The sequence below is a fragment of the Branchiostoma lanceolatum genome, chromosome 6 (assembly GCF_035083965.1).
Source record: "Branchiostoma lanceolatum isolate klBraLanc5 chromosome 6, klBraLanc5.hap2, whole genome shotgun sequence".
Classification (NCBI taxonomy): Eukaryota; Metazoa; Chordata; class Leptocardii; order Amphioxiformes; family Branchiostomatidae; genus Branchiostoma; species Branchiostoma lanceolatum.
In genome coordinates this window covers 15219792-15238315 of record NC_089727.1, presented here as the reverse complement: position 1 = coordinate 15238315, position 18524 = coordinate 15219792, and the positions used below count along the sequence as shown (strand labels likewise).

General features: G+C 41.6%; 4 protein-coding genes across 4 annotated transcripts; 3 read left to right on the top strand and 1 right to left on the bottom strand.

Annotated features, from left to right (window-relative positions):
• The first annotated feature begins 199 nt into the window (after positions 1–199).
• On the top strand, positions 200–4596 carry LOC136436802 (transmembrane protein 144-like). The gene is made up of 10 exons (XM_066431131.1): positions 200–293; positions 914–1114; positions 1340–1462; positions 1802–1985; positions 2253–2331; positions 2645–2745; positions 2995–3092; positions 3295–3512; positions 4009–4062; positions 4377–4596. The coding sequence occupies exons 1-10, from the start codon at positions 200–202 to the stop codon at positions 4455–4457; spliced, it is 1233 nt and encodes a 410-aa protein (XP_066287228.1). The 3' UTR covers positions 4458–4596.
• Positions 4597–4672: 76 nt separating this feature from the next.
• LOC136437258 (transmembrane protein 144-like) lies at positions 4673–8615 on the top strand. Its single transcript, XM_066431739.1, has 10 exons — positions 4673–4697; positions 5319–5528; positions 5934–6056; positions 6223–6403; positions 6631–6718; positions 6995–7089; positions 7211–7308; positions 7519–7736; positions 8152–8205; positions 8411–8615. The coding sequence occupies exons 1-10, from the start codon at positions 4673–4675 to the stop codon at positions 8489–8491; spliced, it is 1173 nt and encodes a 390-aa protein (XP_066287836.1). The 3' UTR covers positions 8492–8615.
• A 229-nt stretch (positions 8616–8844) lies between these two features.
• Positions 8845–13008, top strand: LOC136436800 (transmembrane protein 144-like). The gene is made up of 10 exons (XM_066431129.1): positions 8845–8938; positions 9559–9759; positions 9985–10107; positions 10447–10630; positions 10898–10976; positions 11290–11390; positions 11640–11737; positions 11940–12157; positions 12429–12482; positions 12898–13008. Exons 1-10 carry the CDS (start codon positions 8845–8847, stop codon positions 12976–12978), a joined length of 1233 nt encoding a protein of 410 aa, XP_066287226.1. The 3' UTR covers positions 12979–13008.
• Positions 12998–18277, bottom strand: LOC136436799 (UMP-CMP kinase 2, mitochondrial-like). Its single transcript, XM_066431128.1, has 5 exons — positions 17470–18277; positions 15599–15731; positions 14928–15129; positions 14123–14359; positions 12998–13795 (listed from the first exon to the last, which is right to left on the bottom strand). Exons 1-5 carry the CDS (start codon positions 18148–18150, stop codon positions 13669–13671), a joined length of 1380 nt encoding a protein of 459 aa, XP_066287225.1. The 5' UTR covers positions 18151–18277; the 3' UTR covers positions 12998–13668.
• Positions 18278–18524: the final 247 nt, after the last annotated feature.

Sequence of the window (18524 nt, the reverse complement as noted above, 5' to 3'; positions counted from 1 at the left end):
GCATGTCATATCACCAACCATGTATGTGTGTGTCCACGTTTGGGACATAGCTTGGGCCATGAAGAACATTGTAAGTGTGAGTGCCGATAGTAGCCAAACAGCGCAATCTTTGTTGTCCTTGCAATGTACACAAAGAGAGGTCAGCGCGGTTTGTGCCCTTTGGTGGGAATCAACTCTCGCCCACGTTTAATGATTAAAGATGGCCGGACAAGAGTGGCATCGAATGTTGGCTCGTACTCTCTACATTGGGTTGGTTCTTTACGCCTTCGTTGCGGCCTGTGACTGTGGATACGGTGAGTTCATCTTTCTTACATGTCACACGTTTGGGCTAGAAATTTCGTTAGGCCCGCAGAGTGACGACAAAACACTGTTTTATAGTAAAGTTGGACAGGTGCACTTTGGCCCCTCACAAGACAAGTCAACAAGCGGCTGTTCTAGTGGGGGGGGGGCATACAGTACGAGCAAAATGATACGTTCGGAGACCTTGATCTAGGACGAAAATCTCTTTCTCTCTCTCTCTATGTATATATATATGAACATCCTTTTGCATTATCGCCGATTGTATACACTTGTGTAAACGTGTCGTTACTATTGATAGCCTTTCTGCTGATATTCTAGACTTCAAAATAAAACAAACAATTGAGGCGATGTCAAATTCCCACGACCTCTAAAGAACTGATACAAGTTATGGCTCGAGTCAAGACTTGGGACACGAGATTGCAAGCCACGTTTCACTCCGATGATCTAAAGTTAATGTATGGTTTATCATCTGTAGGGGAACAACAAAAAGTTCATCCGGCAGGTGTACGGTTACGCATGTAGCCGGTGAAATTGTTAAAAGTATTTGTCAACTTGAGAAGTTTTCTTCCTTCAAACTTGGTCATCAAATGCATAGTCTTTGATCACTCTTCAGTCCGAAACGAAGAGGATACACCGACGACGCTGTATCAGGACAACGCGACAACCGAGTCATCAACGACAGTCGTCCCGGCATCTCTAACCCCGAGTAACACCACCAAAGATGAGACCTACCTAGGCTTCATAGCGGCAGCTGTGTCCGTTGTGTTCTTTGGAAGCAACCTGGTACCTATCAAGAAAGTGGACACGGGCGATGGTAGGTTGCTTCAGGGACATATCAAGCTTTGAATGATGACTTTCAACAACAACACAGAAAATACTGATTTAGTGTTGATATTTTACGTGGATACCACATAGTAATTCAGTTGACAGATCATTCAACTTGTACTTGTACTTCAACTTGACAGCAATGTTAAAGAATCTTGAATGATAGAATGATTCTAAGCGTAATGATGATTAATGATGATGTCTACTGTTACAGGCATGTTCTTCCAGTGGGTGTTCTGCTCGGCCATCTGGTGTGTAGGTCTGGTGGTGAACGTTATCCAGGGTTACCCCAAGTTTTACCCTATCTCAATGTTGGGAGGATTTCTATGGTGCACAGGTAAACACTACGTTTTGTATCCTACATTTGAAGTGCTTTCAACTGGTCATTTTTCTCAACCCTCAACCAAGGCCGTTTCTTTCGAAGTTCAACTGACAATGTCCTCGGACAGGTGTTCTAATGTTACTAGAAAGACGAAACTTTTAAAGAAAAATAACACTTTATTACTAAGAATTCCATACAGATAGCCATTGCTGCAGTGATACAAAACGTTTTGGACGCAAAACCTTCATGACGTAATTTGCTCGTATCAGAAAGGAGTACTTTTGATCAGGTAAGACGTATTTGCGTGTTCCGTTGTTGTTTTGATCTCATTTCATTTTGGACATTGAATTCTAGGTAACGCGACGGTGGTACCAATACTGAAGTGTATAGGCATGGGCATGGGCATGCTCATCTGGGGGTCCTTCAACCTCATGATGGGCTGGTTCAGCGGGCGGTTCGGCTGGTTCGGACTGAAGCCACAGGACAAGTTTACCCGCCCGCCGCTGAACTACACTGGCTTCGGGTTAGCTGTTCTAAGGTGAAAACAACAACTTCAAAACGCTTACGTACAGATAAAGGGTGCAGGGGCAACTATTGCAGGACACGTACGTAGTTGTCATTAGTCGTATCATATCAGACAGTCTTTGATAAGGAAAAAAATGCAATTGTGCTAATGCACGGGCAAAAAACAACCATATTCCAAGACTGAGAATACCACCAATAAAAGAAGATTATCTATTTCTTTCACGTCCAAAGAACATCACGGCTATCTCGTCAAACTTGTACATGTCCGTCTTTATTTCAGTGTTGCCATGTTTCTATTTGTGAAGAGCGAAGGAAAGAGAACACCCTCGCCAGAAGAGCAGCGCCTATTGGTCAGCAAGGTAAAAAAATAATATATTTCTTACACCTTATTGCTATCAAGGACAAAGCTGTACCCCAAGAAAACGTACGTTTTTTTTTTCCAAAGGAGATAAGCCGACTCTGAAAAAAAACAAACATAGTTAGTTACCGTACGTTTTCTTAGTGTACAGTTTTGTCCTTGGTCAAGGGTAGCCTCCTTCGCAGACTTCTAGGAGCGTCGGCGTATATTGTTGGGGCCGGGGCTCCTGCGAAGGAGGCTAGATCAAGGGATTCACTCACAATAATCATAATAAAGAAGACTACGGTTAACCATAATGTTTTCATTTATTTTAGGAGACACTCAACAGCCGTTACGGGACCAGTTCTGCTGCAGCAGTGGAGGAGTCGGACGACTCCTGGGTGGATAGACTGTCTTCCAATCAGAAGCGGCTAGTGTGAGTTCACAACTAAGTAGTAGTAACGTTTACTTGGTAGTAGTCCACTGTGTTCTGCTGCTGCAGTGGTCACAATTTAGGGTTTTATCAATCAGTCCAAATCTACCAAATTATCTATCTATAATATATATATATGACGTTACATGGAATCAACAACAGAATCAAGAACTCTGGTCTTCTTATCAAGAACGCATCAGAAAGATTCAGTGTAAATATCTTGAAGTTAACCATTTGGTATCTTTACTCCAGTGGCATACTGCTGTCTGCGTGTGCAGGCTGTGCTTACGGGACGTCCTTTGCGCCGGTAATTTACGCACAGGAACATTACACGGGAGCCTCACAGAATGGTATGTGTCACTGTAGACATCTACTCATATATGTATAAGTGGATGATGCACTGATGATGTATGGCAATTATTACGTTCACAGTGCATATTAGGAATCATAAAACACTCACACATATACACGCACAAGCCAAAACTTCACTGCCTTGTAGAGAAGTAACCAACACTTCTCATTGTAAATTTTCCTCAATATGTTTTTCTGTAGGACTGGACTATGTTTTTGCTCACTTCTCTGGTATCTACGCTACATCTACTCTGTATTTCATCCTGTACGCCATGTACATGAAGAACAAACCTAAAGTGTTCCCCAGAGCCATTCTCCCTACACTTCTCTCTGGAGCCATGTGGGGGGTCGCGCAGACGGCCTGGTTTGTGGCCAATCAGAGGCTACAAGAGAGCATCAGTTTCCCCATTATTACAACGGTATCTTCTTCCTTTTTAACATCTTTTAAAAATAATTCGTTCAATTCTTTATTAAAAAGTGTGACAATCATACAGTCAAATGCAAATACAGTTAAGGAGAGTAGATCACATCAATTTAACATAATTAAAATGCTAACAATGTAACAAAGTACGCAACAAGATCAATGAAATCATACAATACAGATAAAACAATCAAAGCAGATGTACAGTAAGTAGAATAATACAACGTTGGAAGGAGCAAATGCTTAACATCTATAGTATTTGCTCCCTCCAACGTTGCATTATTCTACTATATGGGGTAATATGGTAATTCAAGTCAGTCGGTATATTCTTTGTTTACAACCGTCATCATGCGAAAAAGCACACGTCTTCTTACACTGCCGATCGTGTCTTTTTGTATTACAATTTTGATATTGCTTTAACGCGGTTTTTTCATGTGACATCTTTCATAGATTGTACGTTTTATCATTAAACGCATTGTCTATATACTTTTCAGGGCCCAACTCTTATCGGGGCGTTGTGGAGTGTTTTATACTTCCGAGAAATTAAGGTTAGCCTTTAAAGATATCTGCTATCTTTGGTATCCGTAAGAAGTACAGGCTGCGAGAGCAGTCAATCATTCATTGAATACATTGCTATATTCTATCATATCATATCATAACGTAATTAATTTTTCTTTCAGCCATTTTGATGCATTAGACGACTTATGCGCATAGCATCTGTTCCTCAGCAAAAGACAAACGACATCATGTCAATGGGATCCTGATCATTTATCACTTCAATGAACATTGGCTATTATTATAATTTTGAATTGTACTTGTATAGCGTTGGTTCTTATATTATCCCCCCTCCTCTTGTTCTCAGGGCACAAGGAATTTACTAGTACTAGTGGTGGCAATGGTTGTGACAATCACCGGTGCTGTGCTGACTGGACTATCTTACTAAGACATGGCAATGAGCAATGGCAGTATTGCGCACAGTTTCCATAATGGTTAAAGGTATCGAGGTGTGGAATGAGCAACTGGACTGACGAGCCAAGCAATACACATACAAAATGAAGCGTAATAAAGAAACTTCTTTAGGATTTTGCCTCATAGTAATATTGAATTGTGTCTGTTAGATTTTTACCGATAAAGGAAGGGCTCAGGACAATGTAGTATATGGGTAACACGGAGAAAGAGAGAGGTACGCTTTTAAGCAAGTCACAGATCAGGCCGTAACTCGATAAATATTACCATATTATCATAGCTTTCATGGACGTGATATGAACATGTATAAACCTCGACATTTTATTCATATGAACTATAATTCTAAAGACCCGTTCTGAGTGCTGCTGACCTCTATTAATCAGTAACACTTCTACAGACAACTATCACCTCTTTTAGCCTTTAACCCTACATGTAAATACAAACATGGGCGGTCACGAGTGGCGCTTTGTTTTTAGTCTCGCTCTGTGTGGATATCTCTGCATTTTCGTCCTTCCAACGACTTGTCATGGCAAAGAAAGTAAGTGTGCTTGCTTAGATAGCTCCAGATGTAGTTTGTTTCGCTAAAAATAGAATTGTCATTAATACAACATCATCAAGTACCGATTCTTGCACAAGACTGTTGGAACTTGGACTTTGCTCATCATCGATGATCGTCCACTTGTCCGTTTGCGCAGCGGGTCATGGGAACAGTTACACGCAAGTAATAAAACACATAAACAATGACTAGTCACAACTTTATTTCTCGGACTTATTTGGCTCATAAAAAAGACCACAATGTTTTGCTCATGGGATCTCCTGAAATGTTTTTTTCGTACAGATGGAAACTCTCAGAATGTCCCGTTACACTTACTACCGTCACTTGGAAATGCTACTACGGCCACCCCAGACAGTACCTTCACCGCTGCTTACATAGAGTCAAGTAACTCCACCAAAGACGAGGCCTACATCGGGTTCATTGCAGCAGCCGTGTCGTGTGTGTTCTTTGGGACCACTCTGGTGCCCGTGAAGAGGGTGGAGACGGGAGATGGTAAGACTGCCAGAAATAACATCACCGGTGCCTCTGTCTTTAACCCTCCAAGTAGAGGTTCGGCAAAAGCTTGTTTTTGACGTCTTTTTAGGCGTTTGCATAGGGCTTTCTATTTCGTCAGGTTTTCATTCTGTCAGCAAGTGAGTAGGTTTATAGGACATTGATGCTTGCGTCTTTGGGGAGAGGTTTGGCTGGTTGACAAAAATAAAACCTGACAAAACAAATCTCGATAGAAACTAATAAAAAGACGTCAAAAATAAGTCAGAGCAGAACCTCTGCTTGAAGGGTACCTGGTACCTCTATGTCATTCGAAAGTACTTCTTCCTTTCAAATTAAGATATCGGAGGCGTTTCTTCAATTAGAACCCGTGTTTTTTTGCTGATACCTTTCTTTCCCCGAATGCAGGCATGTTCTTCCAGTGGGTGTTCTGCTCAGCTGTTTGGTGTGTTGGTCTAGTGGTGAACGTTATTCAGGGCTTCCCCAAGTTCTACGCCATCTCAATGATTGGAGGAGCTCTGTGGTGTACAGGTATACCATATGGATTAATGTATTTGTTCTCGTTTAAGTTGCTTCTTACTATTGAAAAATATACAGCACACCGATATTCATCATGGTTGATATGCTGGAGAAATAGACAGATGCTCTTTTGCAACGGTTATTTTGCTGGTGACTTACCAGTGCTATTTGTGTCCAGGCAATGCAGTCGTTGTGCCGATCCTGAAGACGATAGGGCTGGGGATGGGCATGCTGTTCTGGGCTTCTACCAACCTGCTGATGGGCTGGTTCAGCGGGAGGTTCGGCTGGTTCGGGATGCGGCCGGACAAGTTAACCAGGCCTGCCTTAGACTATGCCGGGGTGGCTCTGGGCATTGTCAGGTAAGAAAAATGACTTAGTTACAAAACGCTACAATCAACTACATTGCCATTTGAATCATACGTCTTTTGTATGTGTAACTGCCAAGAAACCCACATCTTTCCTGATGATCAAACATTCAATTCGAAGCCCCTTTTCTACACATCATTATAGATATATAGCCAAACTTGTCATGAAGGTAGATGGAGAAAACACGTGCTGTAATCACTTCTTTTTACCTGTCTTTTAGGACGATAATACTGTCCTTTGTGAAAAGTGACGTCATGGACAAGCCTGAAACTGATCACGAGCCACTGCTGGAAGAAGACAGAATACGTGTAATTCCATTAATATCATCGTATTTGACCAAAGAAAGAGAGAGTTAACAAATACACCTGAACAAGTAGATAGATTGTGGTAATGAAACGTTAAAGAGAATTTCCCGGCACACTGCACCACAAGTGGTCGAACATTATTTGCCAATGTCATTTATTGATATGGATGATTTTACCATGCAGTAGGGAATGTTGTTGTAGACGTTTGTCGTTACATGTGTGACATAACATATACTTGACCTGAATTAAAAAAAAAACTGTTACGTCTGTAATGACCAGGGAGTCGTCAACAGTCCACGTGAGAGGGTCCCCCCGTCAGAATCTGATGACTACTCCTGGGTGGACAAACTTTCTCCTGTGAAAAAAAGAATCACGTAAGTGTATACGTAGCTGACGTAAAATGGAAAGTACTTACTTTAGGAATTTATGGTTATGTTCATACATTGACCTGAGGTGTATTAAGAACCTTGTGTGTCTTATTATCTTTTCCCGCAGGGGAATCACACTGGCGATGTTTTCTGGCTGCATGTACGGTCTTAATGTTGTACCGGTTATTTACGCACAGCAACACTACGAAGGAGCCACAGACAATGGTAACGTTTACCTTTTTTAATTTAAAACCAATAATACTGTTATAACTTGTAAATACTTTATAGAAGGATTCTACAACTTCTTAGATTACTATATTTTGATTGAATAAATCAATATGTAAACATATTCTACACATGGCATTATGAAACAAATGTCCGATTGATGTGTACGGTTTCGTTTTAGTCAATCATGTCTTCTGTGTTGTATTTCAGGTCTAGATTATGTTTTCGCTCACTTCAGTGGTATCTACGCGACATCTACGCTATACTTCATACTATACTGCATGTACACGAGAAACAAGCCTGCGGTTTTCCCGCGAGCCATTCTACCGGCCCTACTGTCGGGGACCATGAGGGCCGTAGCTCAGGCTGCCTGGTTCGTGGCCAATCAGAGGCTACAGGAGAGCGTCAGTTTCCCCATCATCACTACGGTAACTAGCCGCTGCTTGTATGAAACTTCGGGCTCAAGATACAGGTTATATGTTGAGTCAGGGACCTACTTGAGTTTGAGGTCCTTTTCCAATTTGTCCTGACAATAACCTCAAATAAAGTACGCACTATGGCTTTAGCAATGATTTGTGGTGTCTTTTGTTTTTGTTTAAAAAGTGCGTACTTTATTCGAGATAATACGGAAATTTTCGTGGTCCTGGTGGACAAGGGGAGCTAATAAACGTACTATGTGGCTCTTTTGAACCTCTTGTATATGGTGTACAGAAGAGGGACGAAATGTTGCTTTGGTTCGTTTAAAGCAAGATCATGGTTGACATTACGTCTGTGGTTACGACGTATTTGAATAATTGAAAGGAGTAAAAACAAATTTACATGCGCGCATCTTTCCGTTTGTAGGGCCCAAGCCTCGTTGGGACATTGTGGAGTGTTTTCTACTTTCGAGAAATCAAAGTAGGTTTATACCTAGTATATTATGCCATCTGAAATTTTCTTATATTCTGTTCGATACACTTTTTTGCTCGTTCCTTAAGACCGACACTTCTCTGGGAGGGCACCAGTCTTCCATAATGAGTTGATGTTGTTAGGCCTTGTCATTCTCAAACTGATTGACAGCTGTAAACGTAGTGTACTCATGATTTCAACTCCTCTTTTACAGGGCACCAGAAATGCAGTAATCCTGGTAGCAGTGTTTGCTGTGACAATTACCGGGGCTCTGCTGACAAGTTTCTCGTTTTGATATAGCGACTAATGAACAGTGGATCAAAAATACCTAAGCTCTTTTCCTCAAAAAAGCCTATCTATACCTATAAGTCAATTTACTGACAAATGTAACCAACCGTTAATAAAATTCTACAAGTGTCCATGCATCTGAGTTATCATGTATAGTTAGGGCATGTCATATCACCAACCATGTATGTGTGTGTCCACGTTTGGGACATAGCTTGGGCCATGAAGAACATTGTAAGTGTGAGTGCCGATAGTAGCCAAACAGCGCAATCTTTGTTGTCCTTGCAATGTACACAAAGAGAGGTCAGCGCGGTTTGTGCCCTTTGGTGGGAATCAACTCTCGCCCACGTTTAATGATTAAAGATGGCCGGACAAGAGTGGCATCGAATGTTGGCTCGTACTCTCTACATTGGGTTGGTTCTTTACGCCTTCGTTGCGGCCTGTGACTGTGGATACGGTGAGTTCATCTTTCTTACATGTCACACGTTTGGGCTAGAAATTTCGTTAGGCCCGCAGAGTGACGACAAAACACTGTTTTATAGTAAAGTTGGACAGGTGCACTTTGGCCCCTCACAAGACAAGTCAACAAGCGGCTGTTCTAGTGGGGGGGGGGCATACAGTACGAGCAAAATGATACGTTCGGAGACCTTGATCTAGGACGAAAATCTCTTTCTCTCTCTCTCTATGTATATATATATGAACATCCTTTTGCATTATCGCCGATTGTATACACTTGTGTAAACGTGTCGTTACTATTGATAGCCTTTCTGCTGATATTCTAGACTTCAAAATAAAACAAACAATTGAGGCGATGTCAAATTCCCACGACCTCTAAAGAACTGATACAAGTTATGGCTCGAGTCAAGACTTGGGACACGAGATTGCAAGCCACGTTTCACTCCGATGATCTAAAGTTAATGTATGGTTTATCATCTGTAGGGGAACAACAAAAAGTTCATCCGGCAGGTGTACGGTTACGCATGTAGCCGGTGAAATTGTTAAAAGTATTTGTCAACTTGAGAAGTTTTCTTCCTTCAAACTTGGTCATCAAATGCATAGTCTTTGATCACTCTTCAGTCCGAAACGAAGAGGATACACCGACGACGCTGTATCAGGACAACGCGACAACCGAGTCATCAACGACAGTCGTCCCGGCATCTCTAACCCCGAGTAACACCACCAAAGATGAGACCTACCTAGGCTTCATAGCGGCAGCTGTGTCCGTTGTGTTCTTTGGAAGCAACCTGGTACCTATCAAGAAAGTGGACACGGGCGATGGTAGGTTGCTTCAGGGACATATCAAGCTTTGAATGATGACTTTCAACAACAACACAGAAAATACTGATTTAGTGTTGATATTTTACGTGGATACCACATAGTAATTCAGTTGACAGATCATTCAACTTGTACTTGTACTTCAACTTGACAGCAATGTTAAAGAATCTTGAATGATAGAATGATTCTAAGCGTAATGATGATTAATGATGATGTCTACTGTTACAGGCATGTTCTTCCAGTGGGTGTTCTGCTCGGCCATCTGGTGTGTAGGTCTGGTGGTGAACGTTATCCAGGGTTACCCCAAGTTTTACCCTATCTCAATGTTGGGAGGATTTCTATGGTGCACAGGTAAACACTACGTTTTGTATCCTACATTTGAAGTGCTTTCAACTGGTCATTTTTCTCAACCCTCAACCAAGGCCGTTTCTTTCGAAGTTCAACTGACAATGTCCTCGGACAGGTGTTCTAATGTTACTAGAAAGACGAAACTTTTAAAGAAAAATAACACTTTATTACTAAGAATTCCATACAGATAGCCATTGCTGCAGTGATACAAAACGTTTTGGACGCAAAACCTTCATGACGTAATTTGCTCGTATCAGAAAGGAGTACTTTTGATCAGGTAAGACGTATTTGCGTGTTCCGTTGTTGTTTTGATCTCATTTCATTTTGGACATTGAATTCTAGGTAACGCGACGGTGGTACCAATACTGAAGTGTATAGGCATGGGCATGGGCATGCTCATCTGGGGGTCCTTCAACCTCATGATGGGCTGGTTCAGCGGGCGGTTCGGCTGGTTCGGACTGAAGCCACAGGACAAGTTTACCCGCCCGCCGCTGAACTACACTGGCTTCGGGTTAGCTGTTCTAAGGTGAAAACAACAACTTCAAAACGCTTACGTACAGATAAAGGGTGCAGGGGCAACTATTGCAGGACACGTACGTAGTTGTCATTAGTCGTATCATATCAGACAGTCTTTGATAAGGAAAAAAATGCAATTGTGCTAATGCACGGGCAAAAAACAACCATATTCCAAGACTGAGAATACCACCAATAAAAGAAGATTATCTATTTCTTTCACGTCCAAAGAACATCACGGCTATCTCGTCAAACTTGTACATGTCCGTCTTTATTTCAGTGTTGCCATGTTTCTATTTGTGAAGAGCGAAGGAAAGAGAACACCCTCGCCAGAAGAGCAGCGCCTATTGGTCAGCAAGGTAAAAAAATAATATATTTCTTACACCTTATTGCTATCAAGGACAAAGCTGTACCCCAAGAAAACGTACGTTTTTTTTTTCCAAAGGAGATAAGCCGACTCTGAAAAAAAAAAAACATAGTTAGTTACCGTACGTTTTCTTAGTGTACAGTTTTGTCCTTGGTCAAGGGTAGCCTCCTTCGCAGACTTCTAGGAGCGTCGGCGTATATTGTTGGGGCCGGGGCTCCTGCGAAGGAGGCTAGATCAAGGGATTCACTCACAATAATCATAATAAAGAAGACTACGGTTAACCATAATGTTTTCATTTATTTTAGGAGACACTCAACAGCCGTTACGGGACCAGTTCTGCTGCAGCAGTGGAGGAGTCGGACGACTCCTGGGTGGATAGACTGTCTTCCAATCAGAAGCGGCTAGTGTGAGTTCACAACTAAGTAGTAGTAACGTTTACTTGGTAGTAGTCCACTGTGTTCTGCTGCTGCAGTGGTCACAATTTAGGGTTTTATCAATCAGTCCAAATCTACCAAATTATCTATCTATAATATATATATATGACGTTACATGGAATCAACAACAGAATCAAGAACTCTGGTCTTCTTATCAAGAACGCATCAGAAAGATTCAGTGTAAATATCTTGAAGTTAACCATTTGGTATCTTTACTCCAGTGGCATACTGCTGTCTGCGTGTGCAGGCTGTGCTTACGGGACGTCCTTTGCGCCGGTAATTTACGCACAGGAACATTACACGGGAGCCTCACAGAATGGTATGTGTCACTGTAGACATCTACTCATATATGTATAAGTGGATGATGCACTGATGATGTATGGCAATTATTACGTTCACAGTGCATATTAGGAATCATAAAACACTCACACATATACACGCACAAGCCAAAACTTCACTGCCTTGTAGAGAAGTAACCAACACTTCTCATTGTAAATTTTCCTCAATATGTTTTTCTGTAGGACTGGACTATGTTTTTGCTCACTTCTCTGGTATCTACGCTACATCTACTCTGTATTTCATCCTGTACGCCATGTACATGAAGAACAAACCTAAAGTGTTCCCCAGAGCCATTCTCCCTACACTTTTATCTGGACTTATGTGGGGCATCGCAGAGTCAGGGTGGTTTGTGGCCAACCAGAAGCTTCAAGAAAGTGTCAGCTTCCCCATAATCTCAACGGTATGATAACATTTCCACATCTCTTTCACACCACAAACTTTTACATTGTGCCACAATGGATTACTCAAAACAAATCTCCTGAAAATTCAGCCCTACTAAAAACTAGAATTTCTGCCCTTTCACACTAACGTTGATCCTATTTCATCCATGCGTTGATGAAGGTTAAACATCCAGGTAAACAATACTAACATACAGTTCAAACTCTACTACTGGAGGAATTACGGATATTACGGTATTTCATACATAGTCTTGTTCGACATGTATTCTGCAGGGTCCGGGAATGATTGCAGCACTTTGGAGTATTTTCTATTTCAAAGAAATCAAGGTATGGAACTCATTTTTTTCCACATCAAATCAGTTAGTTGCTTGTCTTTTATTGTGCTGAACATTGTTATCTTTTGTCATACTTCGTATATGTCAGGATTGAGACTCCGATCTGGTAAATCAGCCATTTTGCCTGTAGAGATCCTGATCCGACTTTCTGTCTACAGAGACTCCAATCAGGATCTCTGCCAGCAGAAACTCTGATTGACAGAACATCTGTTAGCATCTCTTTCGGCAGAATTGGCAATTCCACAGTGTAACACCGGACACTTTAATCTGAAATGGCAGTAACTTAACAATGCCTACCATATCCTAAAAGTAAAACATACAATTGCATTACATGTACATATACCGGTATCATTTGAATACATGTACTACTGTGTTGCCATAAAACAACTCTCATTCTGGTGTTGCAGGGAGCCAGGAATCTATTGATACTGGGATTGGCGTTTGCAGTCACCGTAGCAGGAGCTTTGCTGACTGCTTTCTCCTATTGAAAAAAGTTTGCAGCGTGTGCACAAATGTCGCCATTTTTCTTAATGTCTATAGAAGCAATATCAGGTCAATTTTACATTTCAAGAAATGTAACATTCATAATATTTACATAAGTGAGTTTATGTTTTCTATGAATATCTGCTTGGAACAGCTGACCTAAGAATAGAATAGTTAACATATTCTAGACAATTATTGTCACAGATGATATGATAGAATAAGAAAGCAAGTGCTTGTATGTTATCATCATAGATGTTCACATTTTTTAAAGGCACATGTTGTCCTATATGTGGTCACAATTTGTGTTTAACACTTCTCAGTAAAACCTCTTGATAAAATGCATTGTCATCACAATAAGTTTTGTCCTCCTCACACTAATTGATATACATGTATATATATACAGATTATGTTCTGTGTAAAATACATGATCATAAAACGGTTAACCTTACTTATGAATAATTTTTGTTTTCATTGCATAAAAATAACAATGCAATCCTTATCGTAAAATATGGACAGAACAATATACATTATTACTGTTACATTTAACAGCCAATCTATGTTACTCTCAGTTAATCTCCAAGCAGATGAGTGATCTACCAGTGGCAAGACAGTCTGATCCATGGGCCAGAACAAACTTGTGATACAGACCAGTGTCTTGTCACCGGTAGACCTGCTTGGAGATTAACCCTCAGTACTCAGTCTTTTAAAATGCTGAAGTCCTTCAGCACCTGTACTGTAGATGCAAAAACCTTCTCCTTAGAGCCACTTGCATTAACCACCTGAAGGCTAGGATTCTCCAGCCTCAGATAGGCTTCAACCAACCTTAAAGAGAGGAAAGTCAATAGGTACAAGTTTAAACCAAAACAAAGCAAATATTTCTTACGAATAGTAGTAGTTAGTAGAATGGTTTATTTCTCTAAAATGACAACCAAGTTGCAGCCCAAAGGCCAAGTACTGTTATAACATATAAAGATAAAATAAAAGCAGGTGGTGTCCATTCTGCAGCTTTTACTTTATACAATACTACACATACATGTTCTACATAGAGACAAAAGGCTGGACTGGGGTATGGCTACTTTTGGGCAACTGTTGGCTTCGAAGATAAAGTCAAAGGTACACAAAGTGTTTTATTCTTGTTTTAGTGCATACCTCCTTCTAAACAGCACACTTTTCTCCAGTCTTATCTCCTCCTCAGTTTTCCCCATCCCCCTGCCCTCCAGTCGAGCACCTCTGCTTGCCTCGTTTACCATCAGTAGCATGGCCAGGTGTGGCTTCAGCAGATCCGAGGGCCAGGTGTAGACACGGTGTCCTCGTGGGGGCAGCTGAGACTCATCCCCACACCCCACCTCTGTGGCTATGGAGTAGGCTGTGGTGCTGTTCCAAAACCTGCCAAAAAAGTCAATGACATACATTCTTAACACTTGGCACAACCACACATTCACTCGACAGGCCTGAGCACATACATGTTACAGGTACTCTCCTCATTGGATGCCATAATGTTTCATTTGTATCAGTGGAGGTACAGTACATATACTTATATCTACACCACATGAATAAGTCAAACCTAAATCACCATACATGTACTAGCATGTTTAATCATTAACTATTGACTGATGTGTGTATTTGTCTTCTTGCATCTCAAGAACAAAATGAGTACAATCCTTCCTATTTTAACCTCCTTGGTACAACGTATTACATATCATGAAGCATAAAAAATTCTGACTATCTGAGGATTGATGGGCACACACTTGAGTTCAGAGCTACCAGCTACGACTAACTGCAGAATTGCAAACAATTATGTGTAAAGACATTTCAATTTTCATCATCATCATGTCGGGCGGATTGCCCGGACTAAGGCTACTCTGTCCCTCCAGACGACACGGTCTGCCATCAAGTGCTCTAGATGACACGTGACAAGACATAGACATTTAGTGCATCGTAAGTAGTGTCATACCTGTCTATGACCACAGGACATGTCTGTGCCTCTTCTGCTACCTGCATGGCCAGTATGTAGTTCCCGAGGGTGTAGTACGCTCGCCGAATCAGTTCTGGCTGGGAGTCGAACACCTCCCGCAGGTGACGGATGGGTGGAGGGGGGGACTGGAGCACGGGGGCACTCAGCATCTTTCCCAAACTCTCTGTCAAGGTTGTTTTCCCTACATATATTTCAACAACAACAAATGGTAAAATGTTGAGGATGACCAATGTTAACATTACCATTGCAATCATCTATGACACATGAGAACTACTTAGTTTTATTCAAAAGTCAATGTTAATCCTGATACAGGGAAAAAAAGTATCATCCTATCACAAAGGAACTGTTTTAGGATAATTATTGTCAAAGCTGCCTGAGAAGACCACTCACTGGCACTCAGGGGGTTGATTAAATCTGGTCTATGTGAGCAGGTGGTCACTGTAGACAGGATTTGTAATGCTTGTGTCAATGGGAAAGGTCATTTCAGGGACCACCAAAAAGTGGTCACTTTGACCAGGCGGGCCTTATGTAGAGGTGGTCACTTGTACAGGTTTCACTTTATAGAACAAGGTTGCCTAGACTTAATACAGCTACATGTAAGGTGAGGAGACATGTTATACTTATAAATGCAAGACACATATTACATGTACCTGTGGCATCAAGACCCTCCAACACAATGACAGGGTGTTGACACTTCTCCTGAAGAGATGCGACATTAAACGTTCCAGGTACTAGAGCTGATGCTACAGACAGCAGCTCTGAAACCCCTTCAACATCAGGACACTGAAATCAATAAGAAATAGAGTCAATTACATAAGTAAAAGGGGGGGGGGCACAAGGCTTTATCTGTCAACCTTTTTATCTTTGAAGTTGTTCTTCCCATAAGCAATATGAATTATCACTAGCCTGAATGTCAGACTGCAGGGCCTACTCAGGCCACCTCTTTAGCTTTAGCCCTACATGCCCACAGGGAAACTTTACCACAGCCTCTCCCTACATCCTTTGTCATCTCGCCAGACTGTTTCTCAGGGTCTAAGACTCTAGCTCGGCGATGGGGCCGTGGTAAAAACTCCTTGGTGGCATGTTGGTCCTAGAGCTGAGGACATTTGTAGGTTAGATGGAAACAGTCTGGCATTCAGGCTACGTGATCACCACAAGAAAATATGAGTTCACGATGAACCTTTAATATCTAACGTAACATGACCTATTCACGTGCAGGACCAGTTTACATTCCAGTTTGGGTCATGTCCACATGTCGCGGTGTATTATGCCAAAGCCTGTTCTCATGAGCAATAAAGAACGTCATAAGTATGATCCTAAGCCATCTCTCTCTTTTATACAAAACAATGAAAAAAGGTTTACGTCCAGCGACATAACAGAATAAACTCCTGAACCAGTAACAACAAGTTGCATGGAAGCGTCATGCATAGCGTATTTGATATCATGTAATCTGATACCGCGTACTTCATCATGTTTTTCTAGCTTAGGCTGCACCAAGTAATTTTTATGGATGACGTCCTTTGGAGACCCTAAATCTAATGCGAGAGCGCGAAAAAAAAACAAGAAGGGCCGAAAAAAACAAGATGCCTAGATTTGAAATATGATAGTCGACGACACATGTTAGGACACAAATTGAATGAGAGAACAGTGTAACAACTAACGATTATTTTATTCATCATGAAAACAGCAATAATTTGAATAAATCAGTTGAAATTGAACAGCAGTTGTTGTCCTGCCCTGTTTCTTTCCATATCCCATTGATTTGCGGCACTGTCGTAACTCTTTGGCCATAGTTACAGGAAGCGGAATTTCTTGTTTTTTTTCTGGGAACTGACCAAAATCAATGTGCGCGCGGACGTCATCCATCAAAATTACTTGGTGTAGCCTTACACGATAGCTAGTATCTTTTAAAAGTAGCTGATGTTAAACCTTTCTTTGATATCCAGACTATCCATGGTGATTCGAGGTTTGAAACTCTTGCCAGTTTTAGGAAGGTTTGATACAACCTAGTGACCCCCGGTCTGATGGTGCATTTTTGCACGGCAAAACATAATGGCCATGCATTTATCATGTGTCGGTGAAATTCACAGATCAACATTGCTTTCTTCCATTGTGTCAAGCAAGCAGCGGGACAAACATAGTGACTTTACTATCATTTGTCTGTAGACTACTTTAGACAGTTACTGTGCATTTTTTCTGGTCTATGTTCTTCAAGCATAGCGCTAGAAGGGAAAAGACTGAAGTGGACGATAATAGGTAAGCCTAGCACAATTCTGTATACATCAGTATAAATACATGCTCGCACGGCGTCAAACAGGCGGAGAAAAACTTACAGACCATGCATTTTCTTTTTAGAAGAGCTGATATTTCTGCACATAGGTTTAACATTTGGCTCTGTCCGCGCGGTTTTAAGATAAATACGTTTTGAATAAATTGGACGTTAATTGGTCATCTTACGTTACCACACACTGACACAGCACTAATTGTGGATACTATAGTAAAAATACATTAGCACATTTACCTCTCTCAAGATATCCAAGGCTCTGTTGTAGGAGTGGAACACGGCATTGTTATCAGGATGGAGAAAAGCAGGATGACAGGGAGGAGTTTCAACTGTCATCATCTCCTCCTCATGACGAGTCCCACCGTCTGACACCTCCACTCTGGTCTGCAAAAGTTTCCCCTCTCTCAAAACGTGTTCAAAATACTCAGGCTGTCCGAACTTCACCGCCATTTCTCGTACAAACCTATTGAGAGGCTCGTTCACGGTTGGGCTGGGAATGAAAAACTGTTTTCGAAAAGTGTCTGGTTGTTCTGGGATGAAGGAAAAGCCATGCAAAAGCGCGTGCTCCGGTCCAAGGTTGTTTCCTATGTCACCCAAAAGTCTCGAATTTGCTCGTATATCATTTACACGGGGATTTTTCGACCTGTATGCGCTTACAGAGTAAAATACAGCAAAATCGGGAAACTCTTTAGGTGTGCTAAAAGATGCGGCATCTTTCTGACTGATCTGAGTCGCACTAGAAAAATAAATGGGACCACTTTCCGCCTCGATTGCATGCACCAAAGTTTTGTCCTGGTCCGCCATTTTGAATTTGGAGCCAAAACGTCGTCTGCAAGTCTGCGGTGGTTTGTACCAAATACTGCACGGCTTTCTGAGGCTGTACCTTACAAAACGCGAAGGAAAGGCACCAACGCTCATTCCCTGGTCATATCGCGCGCAGGTGTGATTGAGAAAGGTTTGAGGCTTCCAAGAAACCGTTTTACCTGGTGCGAAACTGGGAGGCTGTGCTGGGCAGGGCAGGGTACACAAAAGATCATGTGATAAGGACGATACCATTCACTTCAATACAAGGGTAGTGCTTTGTAGATGACCTAATCAGAGCGATTTGTGGCGTTATTACAAAAAATTACACGGTAAAAGTTTTTGGCTTAGAATAAGATTCCCTTTGAATGCCTTTGTTTTACATCGAAATGGAAACTTAAATTTTCCATGTCGTTGGCTTCATAAAGGTGAGGTGGTGAGACCTACCCAAGAAAGTTGCTGCCGTCTGAGGCGTCCCCTGTCATAGTTTC